Source organism: Lycorma delicatula, chromosome 1 (genome assembly GCF_047948215.1).
Source record: "Lycorma delicatula isolate Av1 chromosome 1, ASM4794821v1, whole genome shotgun sequence".
Classification (NCBI taxonomy): Eukaryota; Metazoa; Arthropoda; class Insecta; order Hemiptera; family Fulgoridae; genus Lycorma; species Lycorma delicatula.
In genome coordinates, this window is record NC_134455.1 from 24,561,588 (window position 1) to 24,585,327 (window position 23,740).

Here is a 23,740-nt window from a genome sequence, read left to right on the forward strand (position 1 = left end):
GGTTCAAATCTGGTAAGATTGTTAATTTTCACTCATTTTGAAACTTATTTCATAAAAAAATTGGGCTTTTCTCTTTGTTAATTGCAAATGTAAAAAAAAGAAAGTTTTGAGATTTAAATCTTTTCATTATTTAGATTACTTGTGATAAAAGTTTTATTGGATATCTATGATGTATTCAGGTGACTTTCCCATTATTTTTTGTTATTTTAGTTAAACTTAGTGGCATCTGTAGAGGTATATGTTACAGATTATTTAAATATTTCTGCTATCAATTATAATTATTTTTATTACAGTGATGACAATGATGAGAATGCATATGGTGAAAATCCCGTAAACGAATCAGGATTAGCCAAAAAAAATAAAAAGAAACCAAAAAAAAAATCTTTAATGACTAAAGGAGAACTGGCATTGGAAGATCTGCCACCTATTGAAGATTTAAGCATTTCTGTACCACAGGATCAGTGTGTTTTGCTGGGTAATATTCTAAACATTGTTGATAAATTGGGTGAGTAATATCAGTAGCATACTTCGGTCGAATAATTTTTAATTAAACATTCTGAAAATTAAAAAAACTAATCTACTGCCTTTATCTTGCAAGGTGTATGTAGTTAAAAAAATATTCCTGTGAGATTTATGAAATGGAAAATGGACCAATGTAAATCACAATATTACCATTTAGTACAGTTATTCATTTAGTATTAACTTTAAGATGAAATTATGTATTCTGTACTACAATATGGTTACTTTTCATTTGAATTGGTAGTGCCTTCATCTTTTTGAAGTATTAGGAAAGAGTATGTTATATAAGTATTATTGACTTGTATGCATGTGTAATTATCATTACTGTGTTTAGTTTGATAATATTACATTTTTAAGTATTCAGTTACAACATAACCTTGAAATGAAAATATACATTGCACACCAATATTGTACTTATCTGTACTTTGGTTCGTTCACTTGTATATCTGCTCTGTAATTTAATAACAAAAATTAACTGTTAAATATTATTATGTTTGAAAGAGAAAGATAATCTAAAATCTCTTGTGTCACCAAGGTCTGTATGATTTAGTTCATAAAATTGAGGTTATTGGTGATTTATAGAGTATATTATTATGTTAAGTCCAATTCCGTGTCTTTCCTTATTTACAAATGCCACCTGAAATTTGGAATTAATTGTAGCAGGTTTGGTTAACTTGCTACCCAGCCACTTATATCTTGGACACTAATAATGATTTTTTTTATGGGGCCATATATTACATTCTTGTTATTAAAGGAGGGAGGTGGTGTAGGACATGTTCGGTACTGCTTTTTTGAAAATTTTTTTTTGTACTGCTTTTTTTTTTTTGTGTATTTTTATTTGCAGTATCAATGTGAATAATTTACTGTCAATCAAGATTTGAGCAAGAACTAAAGTAGCATAAAAAATACCCATAAATAAATGATAAATTTTATCAGGATGTATTTTTGCCAACAATCTGGTCACTATTTTTTGTCATGGGTGGTGTCACATCTTGTAAAAGTCTACTATAGTGAGACATGAAGTACATATCTACTTTGACTGGCACATTTTTCAATTTTTTTTATTCCAAATCTCATGTGTTATTTTTTTGTGCATGTACTGAATGAAGGTACATCAATTCTCTATTCTCATCATATTTTCATTCAATGATAAATCTTTGGATTATACAAAATCAATCAGTTAGGGCATTGAAGAAAAACTGTGACTTATTAGGATTGCAACCCAGCTAACCTCTCGCCGTTTTTTGTTTTTTTTTGTGAAGCAATGGAATTGAAGTCTGCAGCCATAGCAGAAAAGAATTATAAAGAAGTGAAAAATCTATAATTTTTTTTATGTTAGTTCTGTATTGATTTCAAGTGAAGTAACAATTTTAATTTAAATGTACTTCTTCAAAGATTTTTAATTTTAAATTCCCTGAACATTTTTTTCAATTTATTGATAAGCATATTTATTAGTTTTAATAATCAGTAGTTTCCAAATAGTATTTGTAAAAAAAATAATAAATTCAATATAGCTACTGTTTCTAGGAGGTGGCAAGTTAGTTTCAGATGCCTTTGTTCTTAACCTGAAATTCCTCTGGCATATCCATAGATTCTCTGGAGAATCGACCCCTACTCAGTTCTGTTCAGTCTATCTAGTGCTGTAAAAATTCTCATAATTTTCACTATTAGTTTTGCCATTAGAATCAGGAATGTATGTATAAAAAGCCAGAATATACCACTTCAGCAGAATTACGTAGTGGTAAATTTGGTAACTTCCCATTTTGTAAAACTTATTTTGTAAGTTTTACTGGAAGGACATCATGGATCTTTATTAAATTTGAATTTCAAAGTAAACATTTTAACACCATAAATAAAAATAAATTGACCAAAAGAAAATAGAAAAATATAATAGTGCAAATTATATAAACTATATCGGTGTAAACTTAACTGATTTTCAAAAAATGCTACCAGATATTTTTTAAACATGTAAGTAGGGGGTTGACCAAACTAGTCAATTGAACAAAGAAATGCATACATAGAAATAAAGCTTGATAACTCTGCTATTGATTTGCTATTTAATTTATCAATTTTGATGAAACAGCTGTTAGTGCTATTTTTATCTATTTCTATTGACTAATAGCAAGTAACACTCTTATTGAGAAGGATGAATAATTTTCCAAATTCATACTACATTTATTATTTGGTGTTCTATCAGTTATGTGATAGAACAGATAGTAAATGAAATATTTTGTTGTTTTTTTTTGTCTTCAGTAATTTGACTAGTTTGATGAAGCTCTCCAAGATTTCCTATCTAGTGCCAGTCGTTTCATTTCCGTATACCCCCTATGTATTGTATCCCTAACAATTTATTTTACATATTCCAAACGTTGCCTGCCTGCACAATATTTCCCTTCTCCTGTCCCTCCAATATTAAAGCGACTATCCCAGAACGCCTTAATACGTGGCCTACAAGTCTATCTCTTCTTTCAACTATATTTTTCCAAATTCTTCTTTCTTCATCAATTTGTTGCAACACCTCTTCATTTGTCACTTTATCTACCCATCTGATTTTTAATATTCTCCTATAGCACCACATTTCAAAAGCTTCTAATCTTTTCTTCTCAGGTACTTCGATCGTCCAAGTTTCACTTACATATAAAGCGACGCTCCAAACATATACTTTCAAAAATCTTTTCCTAACATTTAAATTAATTTTTGATGTAAAATTATATTTGTGAATGAAGGCTTGTTTCATCTGTGCTATTTGGCATTTTATATCACTCCTGCTTTGTCCATCTTTAGTAATTCTACTTCCCAGATAACAAAATTCTTCTACCTCCGTAATCTTTTCTCTTCCTATTTTTGTATTCAGTGGTTCATCCATATTATTTCTACTACATTTCATTACTTTTGTTTTGTTCTTGTTTATTTTCATGTGGTAGTTCTTGCATAGGACTTCATCCATGCTGTTCATTGTTTCTTCTAAATCATTTTTACTCTCTGCTAGAATTATTATATCATTAACAAATCGTAGCATCTTCATCTTTTCACCTTGTACTGTTACTCCGGATCTAAATTGTCCTTTAATATCATTAACTGCTAGTTCTATGTAAAAATTAAAAAGTAATGAGGAGAGGGAACATCCTTGTCGGACTCCCTTTTTTATTACGGCTTCTTTCTTATGTTCTTCAATTATTACTGTTGCTGTTGGTTCCTGTAAATGTTAGCAATTGTTCTTCTATCTCTATACTTGAACCCTAATTTTTTTGAAGTGCTGAATATTTTATTCCAGTCTACGTTATTGAAACTCTTCCTCAAGTTTCTCTAAATTCCACCAATTAATCTGACATCTTTTCTTCAGGTTTTTAAACCCTCATCTACATTTCATTGTCACTAAATTGTGGTCACTATCAATGCCTGCTCTACAGTAAGCTTTGCAGTCAATGAGTTGATTTCTAAATCTTGGTTTAACCATGATATCATCTATCTGATACCTTGCTGTATCACCTGGCTTTTTCCATGTGTATATTCTTCCATTATGATTTTTAAACTGGATGTTGTAGCTACTAAATTATACTTTGTTCAAAACTCTATAAGTCGGTCCCCTCTTTCATTCCTTGTGCCCAGCCAATATTCATATTTTCTTTCTTGCCTTTTCCAATGTTTGCATTCCAATCTCCAGCTATATTAAATTTTCATCCCCTTTTATGTGTTTAATTGCTTTGTCATTTTCTTCATATACATACTCTACCTCATCATCATTATGGGCACTTGTAGGCATATAAACAGTAACAGTCGTTGTCAGCTTACATTTTGATTTTATCCTTATTACAATGATTCTGTCGCAATGCATTTTGAAATACTCTAGTCTCTTCCCTATCTTCTTGTTCTTTATGAAACCTACTCCTGCCTGTCCTTTATTTTAAGCTGTGTTAGTTATTTTAAAATCACCTGACCAAAAGTCATTCTCCACCGAACCTTGCTAATTCCTACTACATCTACATTTAATCTATCAATTTCCCTCTTTAAATTTTGTAACCTACCTACCTTTTTAGACTTCTAACATTTCATGCTCTGACTCATAGAATGTTATTTTTTAATTTTCTGGTGACCTCTTCCTTAGTAGTTCCCACTCGGTTCCAAACGGGGGACTAGTTTAACTCCAGAATATATTACCAAGGAAGGCGCCTCCATCTTTGTTACTATAGAGAGTTATATTTTCTTTGAAAAAAAGCAGCTATAGTTTTCCATTGCCATGGCCGTTTAAGTCCTCCTGACCTACACCCTTAACAAGTACTGAAAGCTGCTGCCCTCTTTCAGGAATCATTCCGTAATCTGGCTCTCAACAGATACCTTTCCGATATGGCTGTACCTTCGGTCCAGCTACTTTGTATCATTGAGTACTCATGCCCCCTCACCATAGGTCTCATGATTCATAGAGGGAGATTTCGTTGTAGCAAACTTTAATTTTGGAAAATTGTTTCCCTTTGTAAAACAAATACAGCTGTTAAACAAAAACCAAAAATAATAAAGTGGAATGTTTATTAAATGAATAATAAATCAATTTAACATGTAAGGGTATTTATATTTAAAAAAAAATCAAATTGTAATGAAGGATGTCAGTCTTTTAACTTACTGGATTACCAGCAGGGAACATTACCTACCATTACTTCAACTAGTAGTGGTTCTGTAATTTCTTAAGGGCTGATTATGGTATTTTTACAATTTTAGCATTTTCCTGTCTCCAATGAGATATGGTTATAAGATACGTAGACTTATTCATTTAAAATTAAAAATAAACATTTCTCCTCAGTGTTACTAGACATTGAATTGACAGCAACCAAAGTAGATCCTAGTCAAAAATTTAGATCCTATGTAAGCAAAATGAGTAGGATGTAGGATTTTTTTTATTAAGAAATAATAGGATTATTAAGACAAAAATAATCAAAGTGTAGAATGGGGATAATGAGCAATGTAAAGCGGTATGTATACCTTTTTCCTTTTTTTTCCTGTTTAGCCTCCGGTAACTACCGTTTAGATAATACTTCAGAGGATGAATGAGGATGATATGTATGAGTGTGAATGAAGTGTGTGTAGTCTTGTACATTCTCAGTTTGACCATACCTGAGATGTGTGGTTAATTGAAACCCAACCACCAAAGAACACCTGTATCCACGATCTAATATTCAAGTCCGTGTAAAAATAGCTGGCTTTACTAGGACTTGAATGCTGGAACTCTCGACTTCCAAATCAACTGATTTGGGAAGACGCGTTCACCACTAGACCAACCCGGTGGGTTAGCAGTATGTATACCATCATAAATAAGAATGAGAAAATTAAAAAAAAAAAAAAAATCCAAGCAAACCATTATACTTATAGATACTTATGTCTGTATCTAATGTCTGTAGCAGATGATTCAATAAAAAAGATAATTGAAGAAATCGATAACTAAATCAAGTATGTAGAAGTGATTTCAACATAATAAATATTGGAACTTCGATGTAGTTTCTGATACCACTGTTGTTAGTGACACCTATCTTTAAAAGTCACAAAGTCTCTTCAGTATATGGTTGAATAATGTATTATATTTATATCGTATTAGCTCATTTAGTATGATGTTTTAGTTAAAATTAGTGTGTTGAGAGTTTGATCTCTTTTTGTTAAGTATAAAATTTATTTGCATTGTTTAATGTTTATTTATACAAACTATTTCATTGAGATGATTTGCAAAAATTGATTCTGCTGTGTGCTGTGTATGTACATTCCTTCTACCTGTAAGTCAATAAGCAGCATCCAGAATGTTACAGTGTTTAATGTGACACTACAGTTTAATTGGTTGGTATATATTTCTCAGTGTGTTTCGTTAGTTTATTATATAATTTTTTTTTTGCATTACTTTTTAAAAAATAACAGTAACCTTTCCTAAAAATGTTGATAATCTTTTATGGCTAGTTTGTTGATATATATTAATATATTAAAGTTTATGTATTTTCTGTCTTGGGTACTTTTTTAATTTTTTTTTTTGTTTGTATTTTTAAAAGCACATGTATAGAAATGTGGGTGGGTCATGTTACATGGCTAAGACAACTTCATATGCTTGCTGTGTAGATCAGCTATTTGTATTGTAAGTGTGAAGTTATAGTGAGTTTTCATATTTTTAAAATGTTTAATCTAATTTCGATTTCATTAGGTCATTAAGATGTTTTTTTTTTTTGTTCGTATTCTATGAAAAATATGAATTGAAGTTAATTTGGTTACGGACAAGAGAAATATTTTATGTAGTATCTATATTCCCTTAGTACAAAATATGATTTCATCATATACAATATTATATCATAAGGTGTCATAGCAGCGACAATATAATATTTGCTATGTGCATAATAAGGGAGTGTTTTCGAATTGTAAAAGCATTTCAGCTTGGAAAGTAGAATTGAATAAACTCATTTATAGGCCAGCTGAGTGTTATTTATTGATATATGTGAAGTAGTTTTGTTCTTTTATGGCTTTGTTGAATTATGATTTCAGATATGTCTCCTGAAGCTGTGTTCTGATTTTTAGTGAGTTAGCTAATATGTTGATGGTTTCTTATATAGCTATGTTGGAGTAGGGATTGGTTACATCAAAAGATGCAAGTATGAATTTGAGTGAATTGTGTGCGTCCTTAATTTTGTTGATTCTTTTCAAAGTTAGTTGTATTTGTATGTAACAGTATATATGTGTTGTTTTGGTTGTTAAATGTGATGTAATAGTTCCGTCCATTTATCTAGATAATTTGTGTATAGAGGTTGTACTGTAGTTAATGAGTCTAATTAATGTGTCTTGTTTGGGTATTTTAAGTCGTGCTTTTAATACAGGGCGTTTCATAATGTTCTTCGGAGTTTCGAAAATTCATTAACAAAAAAGTATTTCACTCATAAGAATAAAACAAGTACTGTACAAAAGAGTACTTCAAATAGTTTTTTCTACATATACTAGGCAGTTAGTAAACCATTTGCTTGCTAGGTGTCGACAGTAGAGAAAATGGCTGCCACGGGAAGCGAGAAGTCGTTTTGTGTGTTAGAATTTCACTTGTCAAAGTCAGTAATTTCTGTGCAACGTGCGTTTCGGTTGAAATTTCATAAGGAGCCACCAAGTGACAATTCAGTTCGTGCATGGTATAAACAATTCAGTGAAACTGGTTGCTTGTGCAAGCGAAAATCAACTGGTCGTCCATCAACCTCAGAAGTCAATGTTGAATGTGTGCATGCAAGTTTCATTCGCAGCCTGTCAAAATCGACTGCGGCTGCAGGCAGAGAATTAGGAATTCCGAAAACAACAGTGTGGAGAGTTCTCCGTAAATGTTTATTATGCAAACCGTACCATCTTCAATTAATCCAGCGTCTTTCTGATGAAGATAAAACACGCAGGCTCGATTTTTGTTTACAGTTACAGGAAAAGATGTTGTTAGATGAAGGTTTTCTAAACAAGATAATTTTCAGCGATGAAGCTACTTTTCATGTTAGCGGCAAAGTAAACCGTCATAATGTGGAGAACATTATGAACTATTATTTATTGTGGGGAACATTATGAACTATGTGTCTTGTCATAGTTTGGGGAACTGAAAACTCACACACTTATGTGGAACACATTCGGGATTCTCTGAAAGTAAACGTTTTTTGTGCGATCTCTCGTGAGGCAGTGTATGGGATGTTCTTTTTTTATGAAACGACAGTAACTGGCATGATATACCTGGATATGTTACAATTATGGCTTATGCCTCAACTACTCAACAACTTCATTTTCCAGCTAGATGGTTATCCTGCCCATTTTCATAAAGAGGTTCGACAGAGTACCCTAACACACCATTACCTCGGCGCTGGGTAGGTTGTGCGTCTGAAGAAGACCAACACATTATGCTGTGGCCACCAAGATCATCAGACCTCACACTATGTGATTTCTTTCTCTGGGGTTACGTGAAAGATAATGTGTTTATCCCACCAATGCCGCTCAAAATCGCTGAGCTAAATGATCGCATAATCAATGCAGTCAACTTTATCAAAAATGACATGTTAGAACGAGTTTGGCTAGAGCTAGACTTTCTTGTTGTTGTGTGCCGTGTCACCAGAAGAGCACATATTGAACATTTATAGATTTTAACAAAAACTGTTTGCATCACCTCGTACAACTTTCATTTAGGTAAGTGAAATACTTTTTTTTGTACTGAATTTTTGTAACTCCTAAGAACATTATGAAACGCTCTGTATAGTTGTAGGGAGTGCAATTGTTAGATGAAATATTTGTTTGTGGTGTTAATTATTTGTTTTTTGTCTTGTTCCATTAATTTGAATTCAGGTTTTTTATAACTTTCAATATTTTTTTAAGTTTTCACATACCTCATCATACAAATACTGTAACTGTCAACGTCTTGATGTATTGTTTTTAAGGTGACATAATTAATAAACTGAGAATACAAAATATAGTAATGTTTTTATTTGGTTGTCCTTTCAAATTTTAAATTTTATTTGTACTGGAACTGCTCTTTCTTATTTAAGAATTTCAGGGAATTTTCAGTTTCCATATTCAATGCATATCGAAGTAACATGTTAGATTTACATTTGCTTTCTTTATTCAGATGAAATTCAGTTTATTATTATGAGTTTTTTTAAAAGTGCATATTACAGGAATCTGTAAATGTGTCAGTAGGTACTTTTTATACCAAGTAATGCTTGATATTACAAACATTGATGACAGTATTATGTTTTTTTTTTAATTTAATGATTTATTTTACAGTTGTTGTTCAGGGCTTGAAAGACTTACCAGCGTTAGACTTGGACACTGTATTATTTTTGGAATGTAACAAACCTTTAGGACAGGTCTTTGATGTATTCGGTCCAGTTATTGAACCTCTATATTGTGTACGGTTCAATTCCAATGACCATATCAGAGAAAAAGAAGTCGCAGTTGGAATGCCAGTATACTTTGTTCCAAAATCAAACTACACAAATTATGTGTTTGTGGCACAGTTGATGAAGTAAGTCTTTTATATTATTTCTTTTGTTATTCAACAGATAATGAGAATAACTATAGGATACCCCAGTATTTTTTCAGGTATCAATTACTGATGTTTACATCAGTTAATTACATTACAACAATTCATTTGGTTTGAATACTACTTACTAATTCTTAGTCAAAAATAAAATATAATACGATGGATTGAGTTAAGAAAAATAGAACAAAACATAAAAATTAAATTAAAAAAAATTGTATATGTAAAATTATAAAATTTTCATGAAATTCATTTATGTAAAAACTATTTTATATGTGTTTACAATTATACAGAGTGTCTTACAATCTGTATTTTATTAAAAATTAAATAATTTCATAGTATTTTTACTGGTAAAAACAAAAAGTAAAATATTTCTGGTAAGTCCAGAAAATCTTTGTTTTTGAGTCATGAGAGTAAAAGATTTTGACCTGATTTATGCTGCCAATGTTAAGGTAAAACTGTACTAAAATTTGTAAGACAAATTATAAGGCAGTATTGATGATGGTATTGTATGATTTTAGCCTAGAATTTAAAAAAAAATATATATATATATATTGATATATGTACGAGATATGTGTATATATATGTATTATCAAAACTGTTTTTCCAGTAGTTTCTGAGAAAATTGTAAAACCCAAGAAATTTGAATATCTGTTGAAAATTTACTTTTTAAGTTTGTTATAAATAATTAAAATGTGATGATAAAATTTGTTTAGAATTTAATTCTGAGAAAATAAATAACCTAGAGGTAAAATAAGTTTTATCAGAATTATTCAGAAAAATTTATTGAGTAGGAGAAAAGACTTAGAAAAAGCATTTGATAAGTTTAAACAGCAAAAAGCTTTTCATATTTTAATAGGCAAAAAATGGGATTCAAAAGACTGTACATGAACTAAAATAACCATACATGAACAAAAACCAGCTGTGAAATTACAAAATACTAGGACAGAAAGAATTGATTTAGGAAGAAACGTAAGATAGGAATGCTGCTTATCAAAACCATGTTTAAATAAATTTAGAAGATAGGAAAATACCCTGTGTAAGATTGGCAGATGATTATGACTATATTGACTGACAAAAAACTTTAATTTGTGCTAAATGAAATGCAAATAACAGTTAAGGGATTATGTTATGATAATGCATAATATCAAAATAATCATGTTAAAAATATTTACTAATAAAAAAATAATATTAGTAGATGAAGAAAAATTAAAACAAGTAAATCCATTTCTGTGTCTTGAAAGTAAATTAACTATTGCCTGAATGTTCTAAAGGCCAGAATTGCTAATGTCCCTTGGTACAAGGAAAAAAGATGTTTATGACTTAAGATGGATATAAAGTTGAAATAGAGAGTGATAGCTGCTTGGGAAATAGTTTAATATTTGGTGCATCACTCTGAGAGCAGGATAGGAAAGGCGTAGCTTTTATAATGCAGATGTGTATAGAAATTTAAGGTTAAGAGAAAATTAAAAATTAATTTAATTAAGAGGAATATAAAAAATAAAATGTATTAGATTCCAATAATAAACATATATGTTGGTAAACAAATTGAACTGATTATTCAAACAATTTTTCTCATAAAATATTAGATGCTAAAAAAAAAATGAAAATTCAAAATTATTTAATTTGGAAGAATATCAGATTTTTAATTAGTACAAATTATAAATATTGAAAATAATTAATAATAGTTGTGGTTATTAGTAATAATAATACTAATAATAGACAGAGCAGTCAGAAAAATAATTTTTTAATGTAGAGCGGTATCACAAAGTTTTCTCAGGAGTTTCATAACCTATTTTAGTCGTCAAAGTAATGAAAAACGTTCATGTAAATATATGTTCTACACTGCTTCATTAGTGGGTTATGGCTAGCAATGATTTAGCTCAGATTTCTACTACCCTGGTTGAATGAGGTCATTCTGAAATTTTTACATTAATTAAGGACAGAATTAGTGATTTCTTGCAGCTTTTGACCTGAAAATATATAATAGGTTCCATAATCTGCAGTAGTTTTTTTTTAGAAATCTGGGGTGAAAACCAATAAATTGGGATAAGAGATCCTGTTTTTTTTTTTTATATTTGACATACAATAACTTTGTTAAAACACATAAATACATGAAACTTTTAAACAAAACTCATAGAGAATTTAATTCTGAGCAAAATGGTGTAAGGTAAGTTGAACAAAACAAAGGAAAATAAGAAAAATTTTAACTTTATTTAGTACTTTACTACCTTTATCAGAAAAGTAGTTATGTAATGTAAACAAAACCAAATTCTTTTTTGGTGATCTGAAAAATTTATTAAAACAAAATTTAATGAATAATAATTTAATTTTTGTTAAAAATTGGTCAATTGTAAAATAAAAATAAATAAATGAAAATTTCTTAGACAATAATTAATCGTTTTATTAATGAAAGAAATGCAATAAATTATTTGAAAAATTGTTATTTTAAAGTAGGCAATAAAATTACAACAGCTGATCAATAATGTGCAGTACTGTATTAATTTTTAAATAATTCTTTAAAGTACGTTAAGTTTTTCATCGTATACTGTGAACTGTGCTGTCATTAGTGAAGGTTTTCTGTGAATTTTAGTTTGAACATGATCGGTTTGGCACTGAAATATTGTCATACTTATTTACAAATAATAAGATATTTTCTATATCACTTTAGTTATAAATATTTTCTCATCAAAACAATATTTCCTTGTCTTATAAATTAGAGAAAATTTCTAAAGATCGTCTTTTGCAAAGTATTAAAAATTTAATTTCAACTGTATGGAAGTACATCAAATACATTATTATCATTTATCTTACATTCAACTTATATTTATTTTCTGTACATGTGTAAAAACCTTTATTTACTAAACTAATGTAGGTTATCATAAATTCACTCAGGCTGTAATTACTGTAAATCCTGGTCTTATAAATAAGATTTCAAAACTTAAAAAATGTGACGCAATAATAAATTAAAAAGCATATGATAGTTAAACAGTATTTGTATGTAACGTGGAGAAAACATGTCTAAATATATTTAGAATTTAAGCATTTAAGATAATAGCAGAAATTATTTAGTATTTAAATTTAAATATTTATCGTAAGATATCACTAGTTTTTCTATTCCATTATTATAGAAAGCTCTATATTAAGCTACTACAGAAAGCCTTTTTCAGGTTCTCACTGACAGGTATTTTGACTTAATCACATCATTCAAAATACTGTATTTATTCGAGTACCCCCCACCACCGAATAAGCCCCACACCTTGATTTTCCGGACCGAAAATCTAAAAAAAATAACCAAGTATATACGGTATTTTAAAGTGCAACCGATATCATAAAAAGAACGTAAATACAAAAATATTCAGAAAGTAAAGCATTTAGTTTGTTCATTTAAATTACAATATTAATATTACTTTAGTAATTAATTACCATAAGTACTAGTTTAGTTCAGAATCAGTAGGCCAGTAAAACGAAAAGAAAGTATCATGTTGAAAAGGATCATTTCAATACACTTTTTAATATGGGATTTTATTTTTTTTTTATTATTTTTATTTTTACTGAAATGAAACGACTAGCACTAGATAGGGAATCTTGGAGAGCTGCATCAAACCAGTCAATGACTGAAGACAAAAAAAAAAATGTTTAATTGTCACTGTCAATGTCTGTAGAACAGTTACCGGTAGTCTCCATGTCGCTCTGCCAAAGGTGGTCGTCGTCACTACCATCATGTTCATTGGATATTCCGCATTTTTAAAACTTTTCCTTACTAATTCTGTGGAAATACCTTCCCAACCATCTTTTCAAATACACTTTCCAAATACAAATCTGGTTAAAATGTGGGGGTTTGATTCTTCCTGTAGATGTGAGAAAGAAATTTTCATCAGCCATCCATTTACTGTACAGTTATTTTAATGCAGATTTGAACGGTTTATTAATGGAGAAATCTAGTGGTTGCAATAGAGATATCAATCCGCCTGGAACTTGGTCTGTCATACCCTTTTTTAAAATGACTTTCACTTTATCAGTCATATTTTGCCATACACACCTGATCCAATCTAAAATTAAGGTTTCGTCCATCCAATCTGATTCCTGTGTTCTAATAATAACTCCATTTACCTGTATGGTAGGAAAAGTTTTTCTTTTAAAAACAATGTACGGAGATAATTTTGATCCATCAGAAGTAATGCAAAGCATAACACTACACCTTTGTTTTTCATTACCACGAGTGCAAATCATAACACTTTTTCACCTTTTTTGTTTATGGTTTTGTCAAATGGCATTTTAAAATATATAGGGGTTGATCAGTGTTTCCTATTTGAGAAGGCAAATAGCCTTTATCTTTTCTAAGATTTATTATGTATTTGTGAAAATGTAATATTTTTTGTTCTAAAACATCTGGAAGTCGTTGAGAAATGGTTGACTTTTGTCTTATTGACAAATCATGATTTAGCAATAACAGTCCTACAATTTTTTTCTATATCTGTGTGTTTTGGTTTTAAGCGATGAGAAGCCCTTTCACCAGTGTCATTAGTGCCAGTGTCTTTCACCAGAAGTTGTTCTTCTTACACCAGTCTCGAATGCAGCTTTCATCTACGTCAAATTTTCTTCCTGCCGCCCAATTTCCAATTTCTATACCGCGCAGTTTTTCATTTACTGTAAAAGATCGTAGAGGCAGTCCTTTTGTACTCATGTTAATACCGTTACCGTAATTAAAATAAATCACCGTATTAAACTTTACAAGATAAACTAAACAGATAAAATGCACATAACCATCCATATATACAAACAGTACAATGACTATGGCGAATAGACAAGATGACGATGGGTAACTGATATTGCAACTGTAGTGTCTAGTGTCATTAGAACCGGATGCAGCTTATACAGAATGAATTAGTTTTATAAAAATACCGTAACTTCTTTCCTATCGATAATACGAACAGGATGTTAATAATTAAGGATGTATTCTGTATAAGGGGCATTGATAAATGAAAGCCTAATGTAACTATATTTATGTGATTGAATTTAGGTACTTCTAAGAAAACGTTTACTTTACATAAATTATCCTGGCTAAAGGCTGTGTTTCAAGTAAGCCCCGCACCCTTATTTTTTCTCTCCAATTCCAAAAAAAAGGGCGCGGGGTACTCGAATATATATGGTAATTACTGACTAAAATTGACATTACTGTAGGGATAAAAAATTATTTACAGTTTCATGCTGATTGCTAGAATAATTACCATACCAAACAGTGCTTGAATTTTTTCTGACAGTTATCAGGAAACAAAACAGTCTTGCTTGGTAATAGATTATGTTATTTGTATTATTGTACTTCAGCACTGGTTAACTATTTCAAAGTTACCCTGTGAATTTATTTTTGTTCCATATGTATCAATTCAACAATTAAAAGGTCTTTCTATTTCCAAAAATGCTTACCATCGCTTGTTTGTTATCATCATCACATTACTATCACACATTTGTTCACAGTTTGCTTGATTTATTTTAGATTTGAAGTTTCTTAATGATGCATTTTCTTTCAGTGGTTTTGTGAAAAGATCCATATTTGATCACTAGTAAACAATTTTATTAAGAAATTCATTGCTCTCTTGCTTATGTTGATTGAAAGTTTTCAAGGTCGGTCTTATGTACTCTTCTTATCTTCTTTAGATAATAATCTAGAAACCATCTTGGCACAAATCATTTTATAGAAATTATGTTTACTGTTAATTTTGTGAAGCCTTGAAGTCTGATGGAACAGACATTTAATCCATCAATAGTGAATTGTTTATCTTCTTGAATTTCATTAGCAATTTTTTTCCTTCAGTTCAACAACAAGATGATTACTCAGAATTATCATCATCAAAATTATTCTACCTTCTTCATTGAAATTACCATTTTCTCAGATTATTATATGACTTATCATTCGTAACCTCATCACCAGATATTGCTCTTATTTTTATTTATTTTAATTGCCATATTTTACAACATTATTGAATTTACAATGATCAACAATATATTATAAGAAAAAAAATTATATTAAAAATAATCTCTTTGATAATATGAGTATTGCCAGCAAAGAAAAACCTTGAATGGCAGCAACAAGTATAGTTCAAGTAACAAAAAAAGAAAAACAAGTACCACCTACTTTAGAAAAAATAAAAAAATTACTATTGGTGATTCAATTATTTGTTTAGATAAAGTACAATTAAGGTTGGTGATTTATCCATTTTTATATTGTAAAACATGTAAATGGATGATTTTATTAATATAAGTATATCAATAATATAAAAAATAATTAAATAATTTTAATATAAATATTATATTAACACTAGTACATAAAGTTACTGTTGTTACCTCTATAAATACTTACAGTGAGAAAATATTGTTACATTTAACCCATTCTACAATTGTTTAACAAGAGAATAATTGGTCTGAAATTTTTTTCATGAATGACTGAAATAAGATTATTAAGTTGTTATAAATATAAGAAAATTTTTTTCTGCACATCGTTAAATCAGTGCAAGAAATAACACAGTTAAAAGTTTGTAAATTGTACATGTATAATGAGCATTAAAAATGTCTATTTTCTTTTTTAAACATTTTTAATTTTTTTTAAATAAAATTATTTGATGGTCATAATATAGAACTCATTGAAAAGATTCTTGCTGAGATAAAATCTTGATCTACAAAATGCTTCTTTTATACTATTTTGTTTTATAAATATTTTGTTAAGGTGCATGTCAAAAGCGCCATCCCATGCTCGTATACCACACTGGAGTACAGATTGTGCATTTACAGAATAAATTCTTTTACTTATATTTCTATCTTTCAGTCCATTGATTTTATAAAATTTAAAAATTAAATATTTTAAATTCTGACTCAAGTTTTTAATGTGCATGTCCCACTTTAGGTATGGGTTTATGAAAATTCCTAAGTATTTAACTTTTTGACTCGCACAATGTCATTTTTAACTTTCACCCCACAAAAACAAAATATTTAGTTTATTTTAGAACTGATGAATTGTGCGAAATTGATATATTAATAGATAAATACTAGATGAAAATATCTACAGACACAGGAAAAGACGAAACACAATTAGAGAGTGGCGAGCATGACATGACCATAGTTATCAAATGCTGAAATATTGAACTGATAATGAATTTTTGACTGAATATTTTTATAAGATTAACTTTTGTTACATTTACAACCTAGATTAGGGTTCAAATTTCACGTTTAGAGGATTGTTTGTTTTTTCACACATTTCAGACATTATAAAACAGTAATAATGTATTTAAATAGATTAAAATTGGCTCACATTGAGCTAATACAACAAATAACTATATGACCCTGTGTTTGTTGGAAGTCACATTTATTACTGGTATGACAAAAATTTACTTTCTGGGTAGTCTTTATAATAATTAAAATAACAGAAGTCATCTTAAATATCAGAACTTGACTTAAAATACTACTGTATTCTATACACTAATACCTGTTTCAAATATTTACACCTTAAATAAAATAAATAAATTTGTTGTCATTGATATTAACAACGCAAACATATCTTGGTTATTTTAAACGAATAATACTTGGTGATAAATGTTTTTATACCGTTGTTATTAACACTAACAGTTAGTAATGTTAATTGTGGCACAAAGGCAATGTCCTTGATAATTCTAGTTGGAACATCAACTAATATAAACTAGCGTTTGTTCATCTAATATGGAAGAGTATTAGCTACTGCAAATGTTTTTCAGAAATGTTTACCTTATGTGTATTTGTGATTATAATAGTAAGGTGAGTTGGTTGCTGCTACTTTTTTCACAGCTGTGGGATAAGTATATTTATCAAAAAACCTTTCATTACGATTTAAATTTTTACGACTGATCATGTTATTCATTCAAAGTGGGGCCCAAAGTAAAGTTAGATTTATTTATCAGAAGTTATATTATAAATCAGTGTTGTTATTGAAATTTCACTTTCCTATGTGGCAGTAAAAGTCAGTAATACATATTTGAAAAAGGAAAAAAAAATACATGTTCATCATCTAATATTTACAGAAAGAAACTGTTTGAAAATGTGTAGCAATAAATCCACAAATTTAGCTGACTTACATGTACAATTTATTATGTTGCAAATAATAAATAATTATTGTAAGTATATTTTGTTGTAATAAAGGTGAAAATTAAATTAAAATATTTTAGAGTATGAGATAGAAAAAAGTATGAATTTAAAATTCATTAGCTTTGGATTCATAGAAAATAGTATTATATATAATGGTATTGTTAAAAACAAATAAAGTAAAAGCATAATAATGGAAAAAAAGGGTATTAAAGATGGTTTTCAGAAATTGTGTAAAAATATTAATAAGCTGGGTAAAAAAATTAAAAACCAGCAATAGGAATTATTGAATTGACGTCTTCCTTAAGCTAAGTTAATAAACCTAGCTGTACAATTAATTTAAACTTTCATCTCTACCTACAGAATTACATTGTTAGAGTACTGTAAGAGACATATCTCAACTGAGAATTCTGCTAGCTTTTATAGTTTTTGAGAAGATTTGAAATAAGGTAGAAAATTAACAATAAATTTTATTGAATTTTTATTCCTATTTTCAACACTTATAAAATTGCCATTAAAACTATAAGCCATCTTGCAGTTTTTAATTCTGTCCTTATCCTTTCAACATTTATATTTCTGTTTACTCTTCTTAATACTCATGATTTCAGTTATTTGTTTAATTATTTTTTTCCAGAATGAAAGGTAGTGATGCTTCATGGGAAGATAACAATGAGCCTCCTTCAGAATTCCTGGAATACTCTGATGATGAACAGGAACGCCGTGCAAAAAAAATGTTGAGGAAGGTAAAATTAATTGTTAATTAATTACTTATTTATTTAGTATTTATAAGTGAGTTAATTTATTTGAGTATTATAAGTGAGTTTTAAGAGTATTTTATTTGAGTTAATTTAAGTGAGTATTTATAAGTGAGTTAATAAGCAGGTTAATTTATATAAAAAGTATGCTCATGTTCTACTATTCATACCATTCTCATTGGCCTCAGCCTGACTTTACTCAAATAACTCCACCATCTAGTTGGAATACTGTTGTAATTATTATTTTGATGAAACAAAAAAGTACATTGTATTAGCTACAAGAGCTTGTAGAAGCTTACTTTTTCTTTTGAATGTTTGAGGGTGGATCAGTTATAAACAAAACTTTTCATTTGATATTCTTTTGTTCACAGCAATAAAAGTAACAAGGTACATCAATTTTCTACATATTTTCTTCCTTTGGAAATACATCTTTCCCATTGGATCTGTAGCTTTTTTATACTGTCATCATTAAAAGAAGTGGGTTGTGTCAGCAACCAATTAAGTACAAACCATTACATTGACATTGTTGAATCAGTTTTATAGAGCTTCTTTGAGTGGTCCAAAGAGATAAAGATCAAGGAAATAAATCTGGCTGAATGGGAGATGATCAGTCAGTGTCTCTATCTCATTTCCTTCAATTTTTCACTTGTGACAGCTGCAGTGAGGGGCCTTTTGTTGTCATAGAGAAAAATCACATTTCTTATCAGTTGGCTGTGATAATAAGAAAATTTAACATTACTTAAAAGCTTGCAATGATTGTGTGATAATTATGCAAAAGTTAATGTGCAGCGCCAAACAACAGTTTCAAGCACCTTGCCAGCTGACAACAGAGTTTTAGCTTTCAAGGGAGCGGCTTCACCCTTCTTTCTCCACTCCATGCTGGCTTATTTCAATTTGAAGATGTAATGATGTACCTGCATTTCTTCGCAAGTAATGATAGGATTTAAAAATGCATCACCTTATGTAAGTCTCACTGTTGCAAATGTGCCAACTTCTAATCTGCAAACAAAATACAAGGGACTCATTGGGCAGATACTTTACAAAACTCTAGGTACTTTTTTATTATGAATTGAGTATCCCCATAACTTATTCCAACCACAGAAGAAATTTCAAAAACTGTCAAACATCAGTTACTCAGCAAAAGGTCACAAATGATATGAATGTTCTGCTCAATTATGCTCATCCACGGGCAACAATTGTAGCTCTCATTTTCAACCTCTTCATGGACCTGCTTGAATTTCTTGTGCCAGGCAAAAATGCCTAAATTTGACAGTGTTTGATCCCCAAACTGTGCCGTCATGTGCAGAATTTTGACCAGTTTTATACTCTTATGGGCAAGAAATTTGATGATTATGATGGTTGCACAACAGAAGAATGTACCTCTTTCTCAGATATGTAATCCACTAGCAGGATCTCAAGGCCGGCTCACCCCTCTCCCTATCCCTGACATTCCCTTCCAACATGCCTATATTACCTGCTTAAAATGAAACAATACTGAGATTTGAATTTAATAGAGCATTAAAAGATTTGAATGGCAGAAAGGCTCCTAGGGTAGACGGGATACTTGTAGGATTACTGTGCAGTGCAAGAGAGGAAGCAATAGATAAATTAAACAAACTGGTACGTAATATTTACAAAAAAGGGTAAGTTTCGTCAGATTTCAAAAAGAGTGTTGTTGTCACGATACCAAAGAAAGCAGGAGCAGCAGATAAACGTGAAGAATACAGAACAATTAGATTACTACTCGCACATCAAAAATGTTAACTAGAATTCTGTACAGAAGAATTGAGAGGAGAGTGGTAGAAGTGTTAGAAGAAGACCGATTTGGTTCAGGAAAAGTTTAGAGACAAAGGAAGCAATTTTAGCACCCAGATCAATAGTAGAAAGAAGATTAAAGAAAAACAAACCAACATACATTTATAGACTTAGAAAAGGTATTTGATAAGATAGACTGAAATAAAATGTTCAGCATTTTAAAAAAATTTATTGTTAAAGTATAGAGATAGAAGAGAAATTGCTAACATTTACAGGAACCAAACTGCAACAGTAATAATCACATAAGAAAGAAGCCATAATAAAAAAGAGAATTCAACAAAGATGTTCCCTATCCTCATTACTTTTTAATCTTTACTTCGAATTAGCAGTTAAAGATATTAAAGAAGAATTTAGATCCAGAGTAACAGTGCAAGATGAAAAGATAAAGATGTTACGATTTGCTGATGATGTAGTAATTCTTGCCGAGAGATTTAGCAGAAACAATGAATGGCATGGATGAAGTCCTATGCAAAAACTACCGCATGAAAATAAACAAGAACAAAACAAAAGTAATGAAATGTAGCAGAGATAATTTAGATGGACCACTGAATATAAAAATAGGAAGAGAAAAGATTATGGAGGTAGAAGAATTCTGTTATTTGGGAAGAAGAATTATTAAAGATGGATGAAGCAGGAGCGATATAAATATCAAATAGCACAAGCGAAATAAGTTTTCAGTAAGAAATATAATTTGCTTACATCAAAAATTAGTTTAAACTTCAGGAAAACATTTTTGAAAGTATATGTTTGGAGTGTAGTTTTATATGGAAGTGAAACTTGGATGATCAGAGTACCTGAGAAGAAAAGATTAGAAGCATCTGAAATGTGGTGCTTCAGGAGAATGTTAAAAATCAGATGGGTGGATAAAGTGACAAATGAAGAAGAGGTAGGTGTTGCAAGTTGATGAAGAAAGAAGCATTGGGAAAATATAGCTGAAAGAAGAGACAGACTTATAGGCCATATCTTAAGGCATGCTGGAATAGTTGCTTTGATATTGTAGGAACAGATAGATGGAAAAAATTGTGCAGGCAGGCAATGTTTGGAATAAGTAAAACAAATTGTTAGGGATGTAGGATGTAGGGGTATACGGAAATGAAATGACTGGCACTAGATAGGGAATGTTGGAGAGCTGCATCAAACCAGGCAAATGACTGAAAAAAAAAAAATTAGAAGTCTTGTTTGCATTTGATCTACCTTCATAATCACCGTTTACAGGAATATATTCTCCCCAAGGTAAAGCAGTTTTCTCATCTTATCCTTTATTTCATCATCTGTAATGAAATGAAATCCAAAGGTTGCTCTTTAAATTTAAAAGAAAGTGAAAATTTTAAAGTGCCAAAGCTGGTGATTATGAGGATGTGAAAGTAATTAAAAGCTCAATTTCACAACAACCTCAGTGGATTTTTGAAAACAATGCACAAATTTTTTGAGTGATTTAACAAGCTGTGTAGAATTTACAGTCATTCCAGCTTCCAGATAGTCCAGTGCATACACACATTTGGCATTCTAGATCCATATTCAGAAGTTTTTTGCAGATGTTGAATTTCTTAGATTGTAATGAATTGAAGTGCCAGTTTTCCATGCTTTTTTTCTGTTCATAATGATGCACCCAATTTTCGCCCCCATGATAAAATTGAAATTTCAGTTAATTCCATCATAATGATGTTTTAGAAGTTATTTACAACATTATTTTTATTGTTTTCTTTTGTGATCTTTCTGTGCCCCATCAAGAACAGAATTATTGATAACCCAACTGCTTGATAATCTGTCCTACTCATTGTTTCAGACACCTGATTATGTTGTTGCATGATGCAATTGTCATTTTGGATCATTTCTCACTTATTTCAATATTATCTTCAAAACTATAGAAACTGGTCAACAGCTACAAGGTTCACTCAACAATCACTTGATCAACTTCCAATGCTTGAAATTTTGTTGCCCGTCTATTCATGGGAGCTTGAGTAATAGTTTCTTTATCATAAATGGCGTGTAATGATAATGAATTTCACTAGAGTTCATGTTTTCAGCTCTTAAAATTCATTGAGTACACGTTGTTTTAAATTCATTAAAATAGCAGGTATATTTGACACCACAGCATTTGCTATTGACAGAGAACAAGTGAATGATATTCAGTGCAAATGTTGACATATTTTTATTTTGGAGATGTAGTTACAATATGAAGGAATGCCTCTGTATATTTTGTTCTCCCATTATTTGTATCTGAACATTATTTATCAGTTACCTTGTATTTGATGCATGATAAATTATGAGATTAGACCAGAAAGTAAATTCTGTTAATGTTTTATCCACTCCGCTATAGTTTATCTTTTTAGTACAATCATCACGTTCACAAAAAGTTGAAAATATTTTCTTCCATAAATGAAGAATAAATTTGAAAATTTAATTTTGTCCCAAGCAGAATGATGTCATAGATTTCATCAAATGTGGTGAAATCATGCCAGTAAGAATACAAATTATGTATGTCATTAGTTCTTTTCTATTATAGATTTGAACAATATTTTTTGTTCATACAGAAATAACTCCTTGGTCTGTCCTCCAAATTATTGACATTTTCAAGGTGAAAATTTAAATTAAATGTTGCCTTCTGACTAAAACTGTTTCATACCCAAGTGAAACTTTGTAGTGCTCCTTCACAAGAAGCAAAAGGTTTTGTCAAGCCGTTCCTAAAAAACATATTCATGCATTTTTTTATTTTCATTGTTTGTTTAATAATTACTTAAAAGGTTTTCATCTTCTAAAAGTTACTTATTAATTTTATCAAAACATAAAACAGTTAGGTAAGAAAAAATAAGCTGAGTAATGAATTTATTTTACAGTTGTTATGAGTTATTTTTTTACGGTTGGTAATTATTTTCACTTCCATTGCTTTCTTTTTATGTTAACATTTTTTCTTTGATGTAGTTAGCAATTAAATTATACATCTCTTTAAGAAAAACTAGAAACTTATTTTCTCAAATTAATTCGTCAAAATTATGATACTTAATAAAATAAATAAAAGTTTTTTTAATGTAAAACTCTTCCAGCTTAACGCTTTATAACTAAGCAGATGATAAAATTCAAATTTATTAAAAAGTAGTACAGTTCAGTTCTTTAATTTATGTTAAGAAAAGTACTTAATTAATAGATATATTTTTTGTTATTTATGTGTGATAGGAGAGTGAAGGATTCTTATTCTTATGAATGAACTTTGTTTCACATTCCTCATCCTTCATATTACCAGTCTTCTTTTATTTTATCTAATTGTTAGTTCTAATAATGACATGCTGTAGAAATAGTAGTGTGATCATAACAGCTAGCTATTTACACATTGTAAGTATATAAGTATAGCCAATCTTAAATGCATTTGTAATTTCCTATGTAATTACCTAGTTGGTTCCTGAAGAGTGGTCTTACTGAGGCAATTGTAAATTGAGCCCATAGTTATAATCACATCTCCACAATTTTGCATGTAGATGAGCTTAGTTACGTGTAAATCTATGACCAGGTCATTAAAGACCCTCAGTTGCCACTGCCT

The 23,740-nt window shown here is 29.9% G+C and overlaps 1 protein-coding gene across 1 annotated transcript in view; it reads left to right on the forward strand.

The window, feature by feature from the left end:
• Nucleotides 1-23,740, forward strand: part of LOC142332212 (uncharacterized) — a 51,356-nt gene that overhangs the window by 22,572 nt on the left and 5,044 nt on the right. The window contains exons 3-5 of the mRNA XM_075378536.1: nt 294-505; nt 9,271-9,511; nt 18,270-18,378. Of these exons, the coding sequence (XP_075234651.1) occupies nt 294-505; nt 9,271-9,511; nt 18,270-18,378 (562 nt within the window). The remainder of the gene's footprint in view (nt 1-293; nt 506-9,270; nt 9,512-18,269; nt 18,379-23,740) is intronic.